Raw genomic sequence first — 16,403 nt, forward strand, 5'->3', positions numbered from 1 at the left:
AAGTAACACAAAATAGTTTTGTAATAAATAATAAAGCAACGTACTCATACTATATTAATTTCTTAATTTTATTATTATTTTTAAACAGAAACAATTAAATTATATTGGATAAAAAAACTTAAGTACAAAAGCAAAAAACACAGCATAATAAACAAGTCTTCTACTTTGTAAAAATTAATATGGCATATTTTAAGAATTCATATAAAATATAAGTATAAAAAGTAAAATTAAATTAACATAACTTATATAATTTTTAAAATAAATAATATAAAATCACAGCAGATTGAAATAAGCAAAAAGCATTAAATTATGGGAATAAAATAAATTGATAACTAAATTAAAAAAAAATATTTGTTTAATGTATAAAATAAAACACAGATTACAGTTATAAAAAATGAACAAGCATTAAGTAATGTCAATGATAAGTAGCATATTACAAAAAAAAGCTTTCAAACTAATCTTTTATATGTATTTAACTTGGAATAACTAATATTTTGCCAGACTAATCTTCTGACATGCTGGATAATATAAAACATAATATCAAACTTAACATCTGATGTATGAAAACAATTAACCTTAAGAAAAATGTTAACGAAACAATTTATAGATACAACAATCTTAATCCATTCAGGTGTGCCTCAATGAAAAGTTTTGGTTGCACATTTTTATTTAAAAAAATGAGTTATTTTATTGGGCAAATATATTCATGTTATGTTTCATGAAGTCTATAAAAGTTATTGCAGATATAAAGAATTTTTTTTTAAAATGAGAGAATGGACAAAAATTCTATTTATATGTTTTGTTTATTTCAGTTTATTGATATACAATTAAACTGGTCTCAATAGCAAACAATAATTTAGTTTTATAACCATAAAAAAATGTAAGATAAAAAATTAATAAGCAGCAACATAAAAAAAAACTAAGCATTATAAAGGGATCCACAATAAAAAAAATTAAAAACCAAGATAAAAATTATGAACAATATCATATAAGGAATATAATATGTAAACACAGATAATAGTGTATGTATATACAAATACTGAAACAATCTGTGATATGTTTCTATGATATGTTTAACATAACAACTACAATGTACAAAATACAATGATTTATTTGGGTGCATCCTTGTTGCCCAGCAGAATATATTTAATTACAATGAGCTGGAATAGTACCACATACAACATAGTCATATCTGTAAGGTAAATTGGGAGTTAATCTAGGTTATTTTGTTAAAGCTGACTCTTTTTGATACAGCATTGGACCAACCTCTACACTAAGCATAAATCTATATACTATAAACACATTTTGCTATGATTTGAAGAAAAACATTATGCAAACTATAAAAAGCGTAGCAGTATGTTATATATTCATTAAAAGCTTGTAAGAGCTTAATTGTTACAGAAGCGCTCGATAAATTTCACCATTTGAAAAATAATTTTTTCTAAAATATACCTTGATGGAAAGTAGGAACAACAGGCTTTGAAGGTCTTCGTTTAACCTTTAGTTCCAAAGATTCCTCTTCATAAACAACACTCTGTTTCCGAGGCTGTTTAAGTCCAACTTGGAATGACTGTTCAATATCTTCCACACTGTATTGTGTAACTGAAGATTTCCTTCTAAATGGAAAGTGTACATCTTCAGGACCTTCTACTTCTTTCTCAATAGTTATTTCAGCACTTGCATCTTCAGAATGAACATAAGACTTAGACTTTCTGGGTAAACGAACTTTACTAGATAAAGAAACCTCTTCTTCTTCATAGTCTTTCATCTGAATTTTGAATTCTTGTTCAATTTCTTCTTTCTTTTTAGTCTTGCGTGGTACAAATGTTATACTTTGCACTTCTTCCTCTTCTTCTTTTGTAGTAGGAACAATTTTCTTAACTGTGATTTCATCAGCACCTTCCTCAGTTACTAACTTCTTTGGCTTCTTTTTCTTTATTGTCACTTCATCAGCTTCTTCTACTTTTGGAGTATCTTTCTTGATGGTGAATTCTTCAACCACATCTTCAGCTACTGACATCTTTGGTTTTATTTTTCTAACAACTTCATCAGTTGATTCATCTTCAGGAACCACTTTCTTGATTGTAACTTCATCAGTATCATCATCTGCAAAAAACTGTTCTGATTTCTTTTTCTTAACAATAATATCATCCCCAGCTAATTCATTCGTTTTTTCAACTTTTGGAGGAATTTTTTTAACACTAACTCCATCTTCTTCATCTTCAGGGATAGGTTTTTTCGACTTTTTCTTGAGTACTTTAACTGCAACCACCACATCATCATCCTTAGGCACTTCTTTCTTAACAATGACTTCATCATTCTCTTCTGGAATTGGTTTCTTTTTCTTTATAATAGCCTCTTCTTTAATACCATCATTCACTTCTTCCTCTTCCACAGGTGCCTCCCTAGTGATTGTAATTTCATCACCAGCTTCTTCAGTAATTACAGGTTTAGGTTTTCTTGGTAAACGAACTTTACCAGATAATGTAACTTCTTCTTCCTCATAATCCTTCATTTGTATATTAAATTCTTGTTCAACTTCTTCTTTCTGTTTGCTTTTACGAGGAACAAAAGTAACACTATCCACTTCATCAGCTTCCTTGGTTACTGGAAAAACCTTTTTAATAATTACATCATCACCTTCTTCTTCAGAAACAGGTATCTTAGGTTTCTTTTTCTTGAGGATTACCTCTTCTGCAGTCACTTCCTCTGGTTTCTCTTCTTTTGGAACTTCTTTTGTAATAGTGACTTCTTCTGAAACATCCTCAGAAACAGGTTTCTTGGGTTTCTTTTTCTTGAGGATTACTTCTTCTGCAGTCACTTCCTCTGGTTTCTCTTCTTTTGGAACTTCTTTTGTAATAGTGATTTCTTCTGAAACCTCTTCAGAAACAGGTTTCTTAGGTTTCTTTTTCTTGAGGATTACGTCTTCTGCAGTAACTTCTTCTGGTTTCTCTTCTTTTGGAACCACTTTTGTAATAGTGACTTCTTCTGAAACCTCTTCAGAAACAGGTTTCCTAGGTTTCTTTTTCTTGAGGATTACCTCTTCTGCAGTCACTTCCTCTGGTTTCTCTTCTTTTGGAACTTCTTTTGTAATAGTGACTTCTTCTGAAACCTCCTCAGAAACAGGTTTCTTGGGTTTCTTTTTCTTGAGGATTACTTCTTCTGCAGTCACTTCCTCTGGTTTCTCTTCTTTTGGAACTTCTTTTGTAATAGTGATTTCTTCTGAAACCTCTTCAGAAACAGGTTTCTTAGGTTTCTTTTTCTTGAGGATTACTTCTTCTGCAGTAACTTCTTCTGGTTTCTCTTCTTTTGGAACTACTTTTGTAATAGTGACTTGTTCTGAAACCTCTTCAGAAACAGGTTTCGTAGGTTTCTTTTTCTTGAGGATTACCTCTTCTGCAGTCACTTCCTCTGGTTTCTCTTCTTTTGGAACTTCTTTTGTAATAGTGATTTCTTCTGAAACCTCTTCAGAAACAGGTTTCTTAGGTTTCTTTTTCTTGAGGATTACTTCTTCTGCAGTAACTTCTTCTGGTTTCTCTTCTTTTGGAACTACTTTTGTAATAGTGACTTCTTCTGAAACCTCTTCAGAAACAGGTTTCGTAGGTTTCTTTTTCTTGAGGATTACCTCTTCTGCAGTCACTTCCTCTGGTTTCTCTTCTTTTGGAACTTCTTTTGTAATAGTGACTTCTTCTGAAACCACTTCCGAAACAGGTTTCGTAGGTTTCTTTTTCTTGAGGATTACTTCTTCTGCAGTCACTTCCTCTGGTTTCTCTTTTGGAACTTCATGTGTAATAGTGACTTCTTCTGAAAGCTCTTCAGACACAGGTTTCTTAGGTTTCTTTTTCTTGAGGATTACCTCTTCTGCAGTCACTTCCTCTGGTTTCTCTTGTTTTGGAACCTCTTTTGTAATAGTGACTTCTTCTGAAACCTCTTCAGAAACAGGTTTCCTAGGTTTCTTTTTCTTGAGGGCTACTTCTTCTGCAGTCACTTCCTCTGGTTTCTCTTCTTTTGGAACTTCTTTTGTAATAGTGACTTCTTCTGAAACCTCCACAGAAACAGGTTTCTTGGGTTTCTTTTTCTTGAGGACTACTTCTTCTGCAGTCACTTCTTCTGGTTTCTCTTCTTTTGGAACCTCTTTTGTAATAGTGACTTCTTCTGAAACCTCCTCAGAAACAGGTTTTTTAGGTTTCTTTTTCTTGAGGATTACCTCTTCTGCAGTCACTTCCTCTGGTTTCTCTTCTTTTGGAACCTCTTTTGTAATAGTGACTTCTTCTGAAACCTCCTCAGAAACAGGTTTCTTGGGTTTCTTTTTCTTGAGGACTACTTCTTCAGCAGTCACTTCCTCTGGTTTCTCTTCTTTTGGAACTTCTTTTGTAATAGTGACTTCTTCTGAAACCTCCTCAGAAACAGGTTTCTTGGGTTTCTTTTTCTTGAGGACTACTTCTTCTGCAGTCACTTCCTCTGGTTTCGCTTCTTTTGGAATTTCTTTAGTAATAGTGACTTCTTCTGAAACCTCTTCAGAAACAGGTTTCTTAGGTTTCTTTTTCTTGAGGACTACTTCTTCAGCAGTCACTTCCTCTGGTTTCTCTTCTTTTGTAACAGTGACTTCTTCTGAAACCTCCTCAGAAACAGGTTTCTTGGGTTTCTTTTTCTTGAGGACTACTTCTTCAGCAGTCACTTCCTCTGGTTTCTCTTCTTTTGGAACTTCTTTTGTAATAGTGACTTCTTCTGAAACCTCCTCAGAAACAGGTTTCTTGGGTTTCTTTTTCTTGAGGACTACTTCTTCTGCAGTCACTTCCTCTGGTTTCGCTTCTTTTGGAATTTCTTTAGTAATAGTGACTTCTTCTGAAACCTCTTCAGAAACAGGTTTCTTAGGTTTCTTTTTCTTGAGGACTACTTCTTCAGCAGTCACTTCCTCTGGTTTCTCTTCTTTTGTAACAGTGACTTCTTCTGAAACCTCCTCAGAAACAGGTTTCTTGGGTTTCTTTTTCTTGAGGACTATTTCTTCTGCAGTCACTTCCTCTGGTTTCTCTTCTTTTGGAATTTCTTTAGTAATAGTGACTTCTGAAACCTCTTCAGAAACAGGTTTCTTAGGTTTCTTTTTCTTGAGGATTACTTCTTCTGCAGTCACTTCCTCTGGTTTCTCTTCTTTTGGAACTTCTTTTGTAACAGTGACTTCTTCTGAAACCTCCTCAGAAACAGGTTTCTTGGGTTTCTTTTTCTTGAGGACTATTTCTTCTGCAGTCACTTCCTCTGGTTTCGCTTCTTTTGGAACTTCTTTTGTAATAGTGACTTCTTCTGAAACCTCTTCAGAAATAGGTTTCTTTGGTTTCTTTTTTTTAGGGGTTACTTCTTCTGCAGTTTCTGCCTCTGGTTTCTTTTCTTTTGTAATAGTGACATCTTTTGAATCCTTCTCAGAAACTGGTTCCTTATCTTTTTCAACATTTAAATCTGTAATTTCTTTCTTGGGTTTCATTGTCTCTACTCTTTCTGGTTGATCACTGTCTGGTTTTTTCTTTAGCTTTATGTCTTCAGAGAAACTTTCTTCCTTTGGTTTAGCTCTTTTGCCTAATGGGATCTCTTTCTCTTCTGTTGGAATTACGTCTTTCTCTTTTATCTGATCTTTCTTGACTGTTATTTTATTGTCTTCAGGTGTGTGCTCTGGTTCTGGTTTCTGCTTTGGCTTTTTCTTCTTTTCTTTATCTTTTGGAATAATATCAAGTTTTTCTGGACTTAGTAGATCTCTGTCGTTATCACCAATAGGAGGTAAACTGAAAGGCAATAGTTCTACATCATTTTCTGGTCTTTCTTTTTTGGTTTCTGCATTTTCTGTTTCTTTTGGTTTTTTAATTTCAGAGTTGATGTCATCCTTTATGTCATCTTTAGGAAACGGTTTTAATACTATATCTTCATTCTGTACACCTTCAGATGGTATAATACCTTTACCTAATATAATATCAGGTTGCTGACCTGGAGAATCAACTTCTTCTTTGTGGTCAGGATGCTTATAAACATCTTCAGGAACACTGCTATCTTTTCTTCTCGGCTCAAATTCATTTGGAGAGTATTTTTCCAATTCTACATCTTCTTGGTCTGGTAGCTTAACCTTTTTGGATTTTGGCTTTACTTGTTTTATGGCTTCTTTGTAATTTCTAGATAGCAAACCATTATCAACAATTACTTTCGGTAACAGTGTAATTTTTGGTTTAATTTCTTCTGGAGGATATTGAATCCTTTTAATTAAACTTTTTAGAAGAATCTTCTTTTCTTTTGGTTGTTCTTCTTTTCTTGAAATGATAGAGGGTTTACGCAATTTAACTTGAGAAACTTCAGGACTCATAGGTTCGTCTTTAACTTTCAATGGTTTTACAGGTTTTGTTTCATGTATTTCCTTTATTTCTGGTGTAATTAATAATTTATCATCTTTTGGAACTGAATGATCAGCTGTGGTTATATCAGCACTGCCAGAAACAGGTTGTTCTTCTTCAACATTCTCAACTTTTTCTGGAGCAGTTTTCTTTGGTTTCTTTGTAACCTTTTTCTTAGGTTTTAGGTCAATATTATAGTCTGGTTTCTCCAGTTCCTCTTCATTTCGAATCACATCATCAGGTTTCGGCTTACCAATTGAAATATCAGGAGGAGATTTCTCATCTTCAGGCTTCTCCTTTTGGAATGGCTTCAAAACAATACTTTGTTTAGGTTCTTCTGGCAACTCACCTTGTTTCTTTTTTAGTGATATGTCCTCTGTGGTATCTGGTTCCCTTTCTTTTGGCTTTCCCAGCACTAGCTCTTTCTCATCAGAAGGCAATTTTTGTTTTTCGGGTTTTTTCTTGGGTTTATGTTCCTTTTTAACTGGCTGCTCATCTACTGTTTCAGGTGTAACTATGTCTGGTTTTTCATCTGTGATGTCACAAGGTATTCCAGTACCGAAGTCTTTTAGTGGTTCTAAGTTAACTGGTTGTTCTTCACCTTCTGGCCTTGTAATCTGTGGTAATGACTCTAATTTTTGTACATTTTCAGGAATTTTTTCTTCAAATTGCAAAACTTCTGGTTTAATTTTCTTCAAAGCAACCTTTTCTGAATCTTCTTTTACCTTAGGAATTTCTCCTTTTCCCATAGTTATATGTTTGGGCTGTACTTCAGGATTATCATCTGTAGGTAACATAGAAGAGTGTCTTTCAGCCTCTTGTGGAGTTTCACTTGATTCTTGTTTGTCATCTTGGAAAGGTGTGTATTTTTCAAGCTGAGCTTTTTCAGTTTTTGGCAACTTTATTTTAACTATTTTTTTCTTATGGACTTTTAATGCTTCTTCATAATTTCTGGACAGAATTCCACTGTCTGCTACAGCATTTATCTCTGTTATTATGAGGTGTTTTTCTTCAGGTGGAAAATCTATTCTCTTTATTAAACTTTTAAGTAACACTTTTGGAATTAATGTAGGCTGTGATTCTCTTCTAGGTGCAATAGATGCTTTTCTTAATTTTATTTGAGCAAAAAGTGGAGTTTCTTCCTTCTTCTCTTCAATTTTTACTTTTGTAGGTTTAATTTCTTTTCTTTCTATTTTTTCTAATTTTAATTTCTTTCCTGCTTTAGTAATTTCTAAAGGTTTAATAAATTTAACTTCTGAAATAATGTCTTTGGCCTCTTCATCCAATTTTTTGAATTGATTAATTTCATCAGAGTCTGGCACATCTTCTTTTTCAGGTTTCTGCTTTTTAATTGCTTTCTTTTTTACTTTTTCATTCTTTTCATTCTCGGTTTTCTGAGAATCAAATTTTTCAGGAGTAACAATTAATTCCTCAGAAGGAATTTCTTCTGGTGCACCTGTAAGAAAATCAGATAAATGTTTAGATATGTTATCAGTATTACTTAGAGTACTGGGTGTTATTTCAAGTAACTGTGGTTTTTCTACATATACTTCTTGTGGTGATGGAATTGTACTGCGACCTGAAAGTGTATCTATTATGTCTTTCAATATGTCTGAATCTGTTTTTGGTGAATGTGTTGTGTCTGTAGGTAACAATATTTTGCTTGAAGTGAATTTTTCCTGTTGTGTGTGTTCTATATTACCAACTACATCTTTAGTAACATTATCACCTACCTCAATGGTATTACTTTCCTGTGCACGAGAAGAATCTATACCTGTATCACTTTCTGGGAATATTGTAGTTTTTGATCTTAAGAGCTTATTATCATCAGGAGAGAATAAACTTGATTCTGATTGATCAGTTTTCTTTTTGTTTTCAGAAGGATGATGGACTTTTGAAGAATCATCAGGTTTTATGTTAAGGACAAAGAGAGTTTCTTCAGAAGGTTGAGTTTTAACATCTTTAGTTAAAGTTATCTCTTCTGGATGGTCAACAGAAAGTATTTCATCCACTTCCAACTTGGAAACTGATGGCTGTTCTTCATTGATAGGATGTAGGGGAATATTAATTTCTTTTGGGTGTTCTGATTCTTCTGCTTGGCTCTTCTTTTTAAATGTTATCATTTTATCACTAGATGGTTGTTCTTCAGTAAAATGAGGTTTATGTTGTTCACCTTTTTCATCAGGAAAGTCTTCTGTAAACTTTATTTCTTCTGACTGTGCCACAGACTTTTCCTTTTTCAGTGGTTTTGTTTTCAATGAGATCAAATTTTCAACAGTGGAATCTCTATGCTCCATTTCTGGAAGTTCACTAGTATCTTGTTCTGGAAGCTTAACTAGAGTTTCAATCTTTTTCTTCAAATCAGGTTTGGAAATAAAAATTATTTCTGTATCTGACTGTTCTGGTTTAATTTCAGACAGATCAGAAGGACTATCAACATTATGTAAATATTCTTCAGGTATTTTATCAGGTGAATCATGCCTTGGTAATTTATTGCTTGAAAGCAAGTTTGAAGGTTGAATGAAATCAGAGGAAATAAAGTCTTCTGGTTTATCACGTAAAGTTTGGTTATTTATATCATTGGAATCCTTAAAAATTACAGCAGCCTCATCAGTATCCTTAATTTCAGGACTATTGTGAAGGATGTCATTAACATCTACAGTAATCTGTTTAGTTTCTGTTGATCCTAACATTTGTTCTGCCAGTGGCTCATCAGAAGTAACTGGTTTTTGAGTGAAAGAATCTTCAAAAACACTATCCTGAGGGTTAAATTTAGTAGTATCAACTACATCATAATCATTATCAGGAAGAACAGATTTACTTAAGGCTTCTGGAGAATTATTATCTTCAGATAATGATTGTAATGCTCCAGCATTATTGTTATCGATAGCATCATCACTACGATGATCAAAATCAATATTAAAAGTATTTCGTTCAGGTATATCAGGATTTTTAATTTTCTTCAATATGTCAGACAATAAAGAACCTTCTTCAGTAGAAGTTAGATCATCTCCCACCTGCAGTTCATCATGTTTCCTAATTTCCATCTCAGGTAACTTAGCTGTGTCAATATCAACTGGTTTTACAAGAGTTCTAATACGTCTCTTAGGCTTAGAAGGAATTATTTCACCGTACTTAACAATTAATGGTGAGGGAAATTCATCTGACCCAGACCTATCACACACAGACTCCACAACAGGAAGATGAACATCACTGGAATTTTCATCTGCTGGTTTTGATGGACCATCATCAACAACAGGAGTCATTTCAGCAGGCTTTTCAAGTAATGGTGGAATAGTTTTTTCTAAACCTTGTTTATCCGGCAGTGATTGGTCGACAGGAAGTTTAACTTCATCTGTTTCTTCAAGAGATTTCTTTTTCTTCATGGTCTTTTCCTTGGTTACTTTAGTTAAATCTTCTGGTTTCTTTTCTGTTGGTTTATCTTTCTTTAAAGGTTCATCAAACGTTTTATCATCTGGAGTTTTAGATGGAATATCATCAACCACAATCACTTCGGCAGGCATTTCAAGTAATGGTGAAATAGTTTCTTCTAAACCTGGTTTATCTAGCAGTGATTCATCAACAGGAAGTTTAGCGTCTTCAGTTTTCTCAACAGATTTCTTTTTCTTTATGGTCTTTTTCTTGGTTACTTTAGTTTCATCTTCTGGTTTCATATCTGTTAGTTTATCTTCCTTTAAAAGTTCATCTTTCGTTTTTTCATCTGCTGTTTCTGAAGGAGCATCATCTACCAGAGGAATCTCATCGGGAGGCTTTTCAAGTAATGGTGAAATAGTTTCTTCTAAACCTGGTTTATCTGGCAGTGATTCATCAACAGGAAGTTTAGTGTCTTCAGTTTTCTCAACAGATTTCTTTTTCTTTATGGTCTTTTTCTTGGTAACTTTAGTTTCATCTTCTGGTTTCTTATCTGTTGGTTTACCTTCTTTTTGAAGTCCATCATCTGTTGTTTCATCTGGTGTTTCTGATGGAACACAATCTACTACAGGAATCACTTCAACAGGCTTTTCAAGTAATGGTGTAATAGTTTCTTCTAAACCTGGCTTGTCTGCCAGTGATTCATCAACAGGAAGTTTAGCTTCATCAGTTTTCTCAACAGATTTCTTTTTCTTTATGGTCTTTTTCTTGGTTATCTCAGTTACATCTTCTGGTTTCTTATCTGTTGGTTTATCTTCTTTTAGAAGTCCATCAACTGTTGTTTCATCTGGTGTTTCTGATGGAACATCATCTACTACAGGAATCACTTCAACAGGCTTTTCAAGTAATGGTGTAATAGCTTCTTCTAAACCTGGCTTATCTGGCAGTGATTCATCAACAGGAAGTTTAGCTTCTTCAGTTTTCTCAGCCGATTTCTTTTTCTTTATGGTCTTTTTCTTGGTTACATTAGTTTCATCTTCTGGTTTCTTATCTGTTGGTTTATCTTCCTTTAAAAGTTCATCTTTCATTTTTTCATCTGCTGTTTTTGACGGAACGTCATCTACCAAAGGAATCACTTCGACAGGCTTTTCAAGTAATGGTGAAACGGTTTCTTCTAAACCTGTTTTATCAGGCAGTGATTCATCAACGGGAAGTTTAACTTCATCTGATCTTTCAACAGATTTCTTTTTCTTTATGGTCTTTTTCTTGGTTATCTTAGTTTCATCTTCTGGTTTCTCATCTTCCTTTAGAAGTTCAACAGCCGTAGTTTCTGCTGGTGTTTTTGACGGAACATCATCTACCAAAGGAATCAGGTCGTCAGGCTTTTCAAGTAATGGTGTAATAGTTTCTTCAAAACCTGGCTTATCTGGCAGTGATTCATCAACAGGAAGTTTAGCTTCTTCAGTTTTCTCAACCGATTTCTTTTTCTTTATGGTCTTTTTCTTGGTTACTTTAGTTTCCTCTTCTGGTTTCTTATCTGTTGGTTTATCTTCCTTTAAAAGTTCATCTTTCGTTTTTTCATCTGCTGTTTCTGAAGGAGCATCATCTACCAGAGGAATCTCATCGGGAGGCTTTTCAAGTAATGGTGAAATAGTTTCTTCTAAACCTGGCTTATCTGCCAGTGATTCATCAACAGGAAGTTTAGCTTCATCAGTTTTCTCAACAGATTTCTTTTTCTTTATGGTCTTTTTCTTGGTTATCTCAGTTACATCTTCTGGTTTCTTATCTGTTGGTTTATCTTCTTTTAGAAGTCCATCAACTGTTGTTTCATCTGGTGTTTCTGATGGAACATCATCTACTACAGGAATCACTTCAACAGGCATTTCAAGTAATGGTGTAATAGCTTCTTCTAAACCTGGCTTATCTGGCAGTGATTCATCAACAGGAAGTTTAGCTTCTTCAGTTTTCTCAGCCGATTTCTTTTTCTTTATGGTCTTTTTCTTGGTTACTTTAGTTTCATCTTCTGGTTTCTTATCTGTTGGTTTATCTTCCTTTAAAAGTTCATCTTTCATTTTTTCATCTGCTGTTTTTGACGGAACGTCATCTACCAAAGGAATCACTTCGACAGGCTTTTCAAGTAATGGTGAAACAGTTTCTTCTAAACCTGTTTTATCAGGCAGTGATTCATCAACGGGAAGTTTAACTTCATCTGTTTTTTCAACAGATTTCTTTTTCTTTATGGTCTTTTTCTTGGTTATCTTAGTTTCATCTTTTGGTTTCTCATCTTTCTTTAGAAGTTCAACAGCCGTAGTTTCTGCTGGTGTTTTTGACAGAACATCATCTACCAAAGGAATCAGGTCATCAGGCTTTTCAAGTAATGGTGTAATAGTTTCTTCTAAACCTGGCTTATCTGCCAGTGATTCATCAACAGGAAGTTTAGCTTCATCAGTTTTCTCAACAGATTTCTTTTTCTTTATGGTCTTTTTCTTGGTTACTTTAGTTTCATCTTCTGGTTTCTTATCTGTTGGTTTATCTTCCTTTAAAAGTTCATCTTTCGTTTTTTCATCTGCTGTTTCTGAAGGAGCATCATCTACCAGAGGAATCTCATCGGGAGGCTTTTCAAGTAATGGTGAAATAGTTTCTTCTAAACCTGGCTTATCTGCCAGTGATTCATCAACAGGAAGTTTAGCTTCATCAGTTTTCTCAACAGATTTCTTTTTCTTTATGGTCTTTTTCTTGGTTATCTCAGTTACATCTTCTGGTTTCTTATCTGTTGGTTTATCTTCTTTTAGAAGTCCATCAACTGTTGTTTCATCTGGTGTTTCTGATGGAACATCATCTACTACAGGAATCACTTCAACAGGCATTTCAAGTAATGGTGTAATAGCTTCTTCTAAACCTGGCTTATCTGGCAGTGATTCATCAACAGGAAGTTTAGCTTCTTCAGTTTTCTCAGCCGATTTCTTTTTCTTTATGGTCTTTTTCTTGGTTACTTTAGTTTCATCTTCTGGTTTCTTATCTGTTGGTTTATCTTCCTTTAAAAGTTCATCTTTCATTTTTTCATCTGCTGTTTTTGACGGAACGTCATCTACCAAAGGAATCACTTCGACAGGCTTTTCAAGTAATGGTGAAACAGTTTCTTCTAAACCTGTTTTATCAGGCAGTGATTCATCAACGGGAAGTTTAACTTCATCTGTTTTTTCAACAGATTTCTTTTTCTTTATGGTCTTTTTCTTGGTTATCTTAGTTTCATCTTTTGGTTTCTCATCTTTCTTTAGAAGTTCAACAGCCGTAGTTTCTGCTGGTGTTTTTGACGGAACATCATCTACCAAAGGAATCAGGTCGTCAGGCTTTTCAAGTAATGGTGTAATAGTTTCTTCTAAACCTGGCTTATCTGCCAGTGATTCATCAACAGGAAGTTTAGCTTCATCAGTTTTCTTAACAGATTTCTTTTTCTTTATGGTCTTTTTCTCGGTTATCTCAGTTTCATCTTCTGGTTTCTTATCTGTTGGTTTACCTTCCTTTAAAAGTTCATCTTTCGTTTTTTCATCTGCTGTTTCTGAAGGAGCATCATCTACCAGAGGAATCTCATCGGGAGGCTTTTCAAGTAATGGTGAAATAGTTTCTTCTAAACCTGGTTTATCTGGCAGTGATTCATCAACAGGAAGTTTAGTGTCTTCAGTTTTCTCAACAGATTTCTTTTTCTTTATTTTTTTTTTCTTGGTTACTTTAGTTTCATCTTCTGGTTTCTTATCTGTTGGTTTACCTTCTTTTTGAAGTCCATCATCTGTTGTTTCATCTGGTGTTTCTGATGGAACATCATCTACTACAGGAATCACTTCAACAGGCTTTTCAAGTAATGGTGTAATAGTTTCTTCTAAACCTGGCTTATCTGGCAGTGAATCATCAACAGGAAGTTTAGCTTCATCAGTTTTCTCAACAGATTTCTTTTTCTTTATGGTCTTTTTCTTTGTTGTCTCAGTTACATCTTCTGGCTTCTTATCTGTTGGTTTATCTTCTTTTAGAAGACCATCATCTGTTGTTTCATCTGGTGTTTCTGATGGAACATCATGTAGTACAGGAATCACTTCAACAGGCTTTTCATGTAATGGTGAAGCAGTTTCTTCTAAACCTGTTTTATCAGGCAGCGATTCATCAACGGGAAGTTTAACTTCATCTGTTTTTTCAACAGATTTCTTTTTCTTTATGGTCTTTTTCTTGGTTATCTTAGTTTCATCTTCTGGTTTCTCATCTTCCTTTAGAAGTTCAACAGCCGTAGTTTCTGCTGGTGTTTTTGACGGAACATCATCTACCAAAGGAATCAAGTCTTCAGGCTTTTCAAATAATGGTGTAATAGTTTCTTCTAAACCTGGCTTATCTGCCAGTGATTCATCAACAGGTAGTTTAGCTGCATCAGTTTTCTCAACAGATTTCTTTTTCTTTATGGCCTTTTTCTTGGTTATCACAGTTACATCTTCTGGCTTCTTATCTGTTGGTTTATCTTCTTTTAGAAGACCATCATCTGTTGTTTCATCTGGTGTTTCTGATGGAACATCATCTACCAAACAAATCACTTCGACAGGCTTTTCAAGTAATGGTGAAACAGTTTCTTCTAAACCTGTTTTATCAGGCAGCGATTCATCAACGGGAAGTTTAACTTCATCTGTTTTTTCAACAGATTTCTTTTTCTTTATGATCTTTTTCTTGGTTATCTTAGTTTCATCTTCTGGTTTCTTATCTTCCTTTAGAGGTTCATCAGCCGTAGTTTCGGCTGGTGTTTTTGATGGAACATCACCTACTACGGGCATCTCTTCTACAGGCTTTTCGGGTAATGGTGAAATAGTATCTTCTAAACCTGGCTTACCTGGCAATGATTCATCGACAGGAAGTTTAACTTCATCCGTTTTCTCAATCGATTTAATTTTCTTTAAGGTCTTTTTCTTGGATACTTTAGTTTCATCTTCTGGTTTCTTTTCTGTTGGTTTATCTTTCATTTCAATATCATCCATGAGTATTTCAACACCTATTTTTGGGAGAACACCATCCTTTGCAGGAGTTATATCAGCAGGCTTTTCAGGAAAGGGTACATCTGTTTCTGATATATCAGTTATATCTGGTTTTGATTCTTCATCAGGAAATTTAACTTCATGTGTTTTCTTAAAAGTTTTCTTTTTCTTTGTGGTCTTTTTCGTGGTTACCTCAGTTTTATCTTCTGGTTTCTTTTCTGTTGGTTTATTTTCCTCTAGTACTTCATCAACTGGTGATTGATCCATTGTCAACATATCATTTCCCTTAGATTTTTTTAGTATATCAAAAAGCAAAGCACCTTCATCTTGTGTAGTAAATTTATCATCATTTTGTATTGGCCTTTCTTCCATCTCTGGCAATTCCTTTAAATCACTTTCCTTTGTTTTAACCAAAGTTCTTTTGTATTTTTTCTTCCTTACTGCATCTGCCTTGTTAGAAATTGTTATTTCATCTGGTGTTTCTTCACTAAGAGAAGGCCATTGTGGTTTTACCTCATATGGCAATTCTGCGGTCTCCTCGAATGTTGGTTTCACGTCTGTAGGCTGTAATTCCTGTGGCTTTGATTCGTCAGCAAATATTACTTCTTCTTTTCCTGCTTTTGTTCTCTTAACAACCTTTTTCTTGATTACTTTTTTCACTCCCTTATCGTCAGGTTGAACACTCTCCACTTCTGTTATGGTGACTCTGTCTGAGTCATCTTGCAGAATATCTGGAACAATAGATTGAAATTCTGGCAGTTCTGTGCTTTCTTCGTCAAATGTAACTCCTTCTGATGGTGTTTCTTCAGTTACAGTTACATCTTCTTTTCCATCCTTAATTTTTCTGACAATTTTCTTCTTAATTACTTTTTTCTTCCCATCATCATTCACGAGGACAGTCTGCACCTCTGTTGTTGTTATTTCTACTGGTGTTTCTTCACTAACAGATGGCCATTGTGGTTTTTCCTCATATGGAAATTCTCCTGTCTCCTCGAATGTTGGTTTCACGTCTGTAGGCTGTAATTCCTGTGGCTTTGATTCATCAGCAAATATTACTTCTTCTTTTCCTTCTTTTGTTTTCTTAACAACCTTTTTCTTGATTACTTTTTTCACTCCCTTATCGTCAGGTTGAACACTCTCCACTTCTGTTATGGTGACTCTGTCTGAGTCATCTTGCAGAATATCTGGAACAATAGATTGAAATTCTGGCAGTTCTGTGCTTTCTTCGTCAAATGTAACTCCTTCTGATGGTGTTTCTTCAGTTACAGTTACATCTTCTTTTCCATCCTTAATTTTTCTGACAATTTTCTTCTTAATTACTTTTTTCTTCCCGGCATCATTCACAAGGACAGTCTGCACCTCTGTTGTTGTTATTTCTTCTGGTGTTTCTTCACTAACAGAAGGCCATTGTGGTTTTTCCTCATATGGCAATCCTGCTGTCTCCTCGAATGTTGGTTTCACGTCTGTAGGCTGTAATTCCTGTGGCTTTGATTCATCAGCAAATATTACTTCTTCTTTGCCTGCTTTTGTTTTCTTAACAACCTTTTTCTTGATTACTTTTTTCACTCCCTTATCGTCAGGTTGAACACTCTCCACTTCTGTTATGGTGACTCTGTCTGAGTCATCTTGCAGAATATCTGGAACAATAGATTGAAAT

At 34.4% G+C, this 16,403-nt stretch overlaps 1 protein-coding gene across 9 annotated transcripts in view; it reads right to left on the reverse strand.

The window, feature by feature from the left end:
• Positions 1–16,403, reverse strand: part of sls (sallimus) — a 397,202-nt gene that overhangs the window by 90,895 nt on the left and 289,904 nt on the right. For 7 of the 9 annotated variants that reach the window (XM_075372741.1, XM_075372740.1, XM_075372745.1 and 4 more), the window contains one exon: positions 1,453–7,824. The exons of 1 other annotated variant lie outside the window; for it this stretch is intronic. In XM_075372741.1, the coding sequence (XP_075228856.1) occupies positions 1,453–7,824 (6,372 nt within the window). Of the gene's footprint in view, positions 1–1,452; positions 7,825–16,403 lie in introns of those variants that run through there. One more of the 9 variants, XM_075372749.1, reaches the window with a different exon arrangement.

Source organism: Lycorma delicatula, chromosome 8 (genome assembly GCF_047948215.1).
Source record: "Lycorma delicatula isolate Av1 chromosome 8, ASM4794821v1, whole genome shotgun sequence".
NCBI classification, from domain to species: domain Eukaryota; kingdom Metazoa; phylum Arthropoda; class Insecta; order Hemiptera; family Fulgoridae; genus Lycorma; species Lycorma delicatula.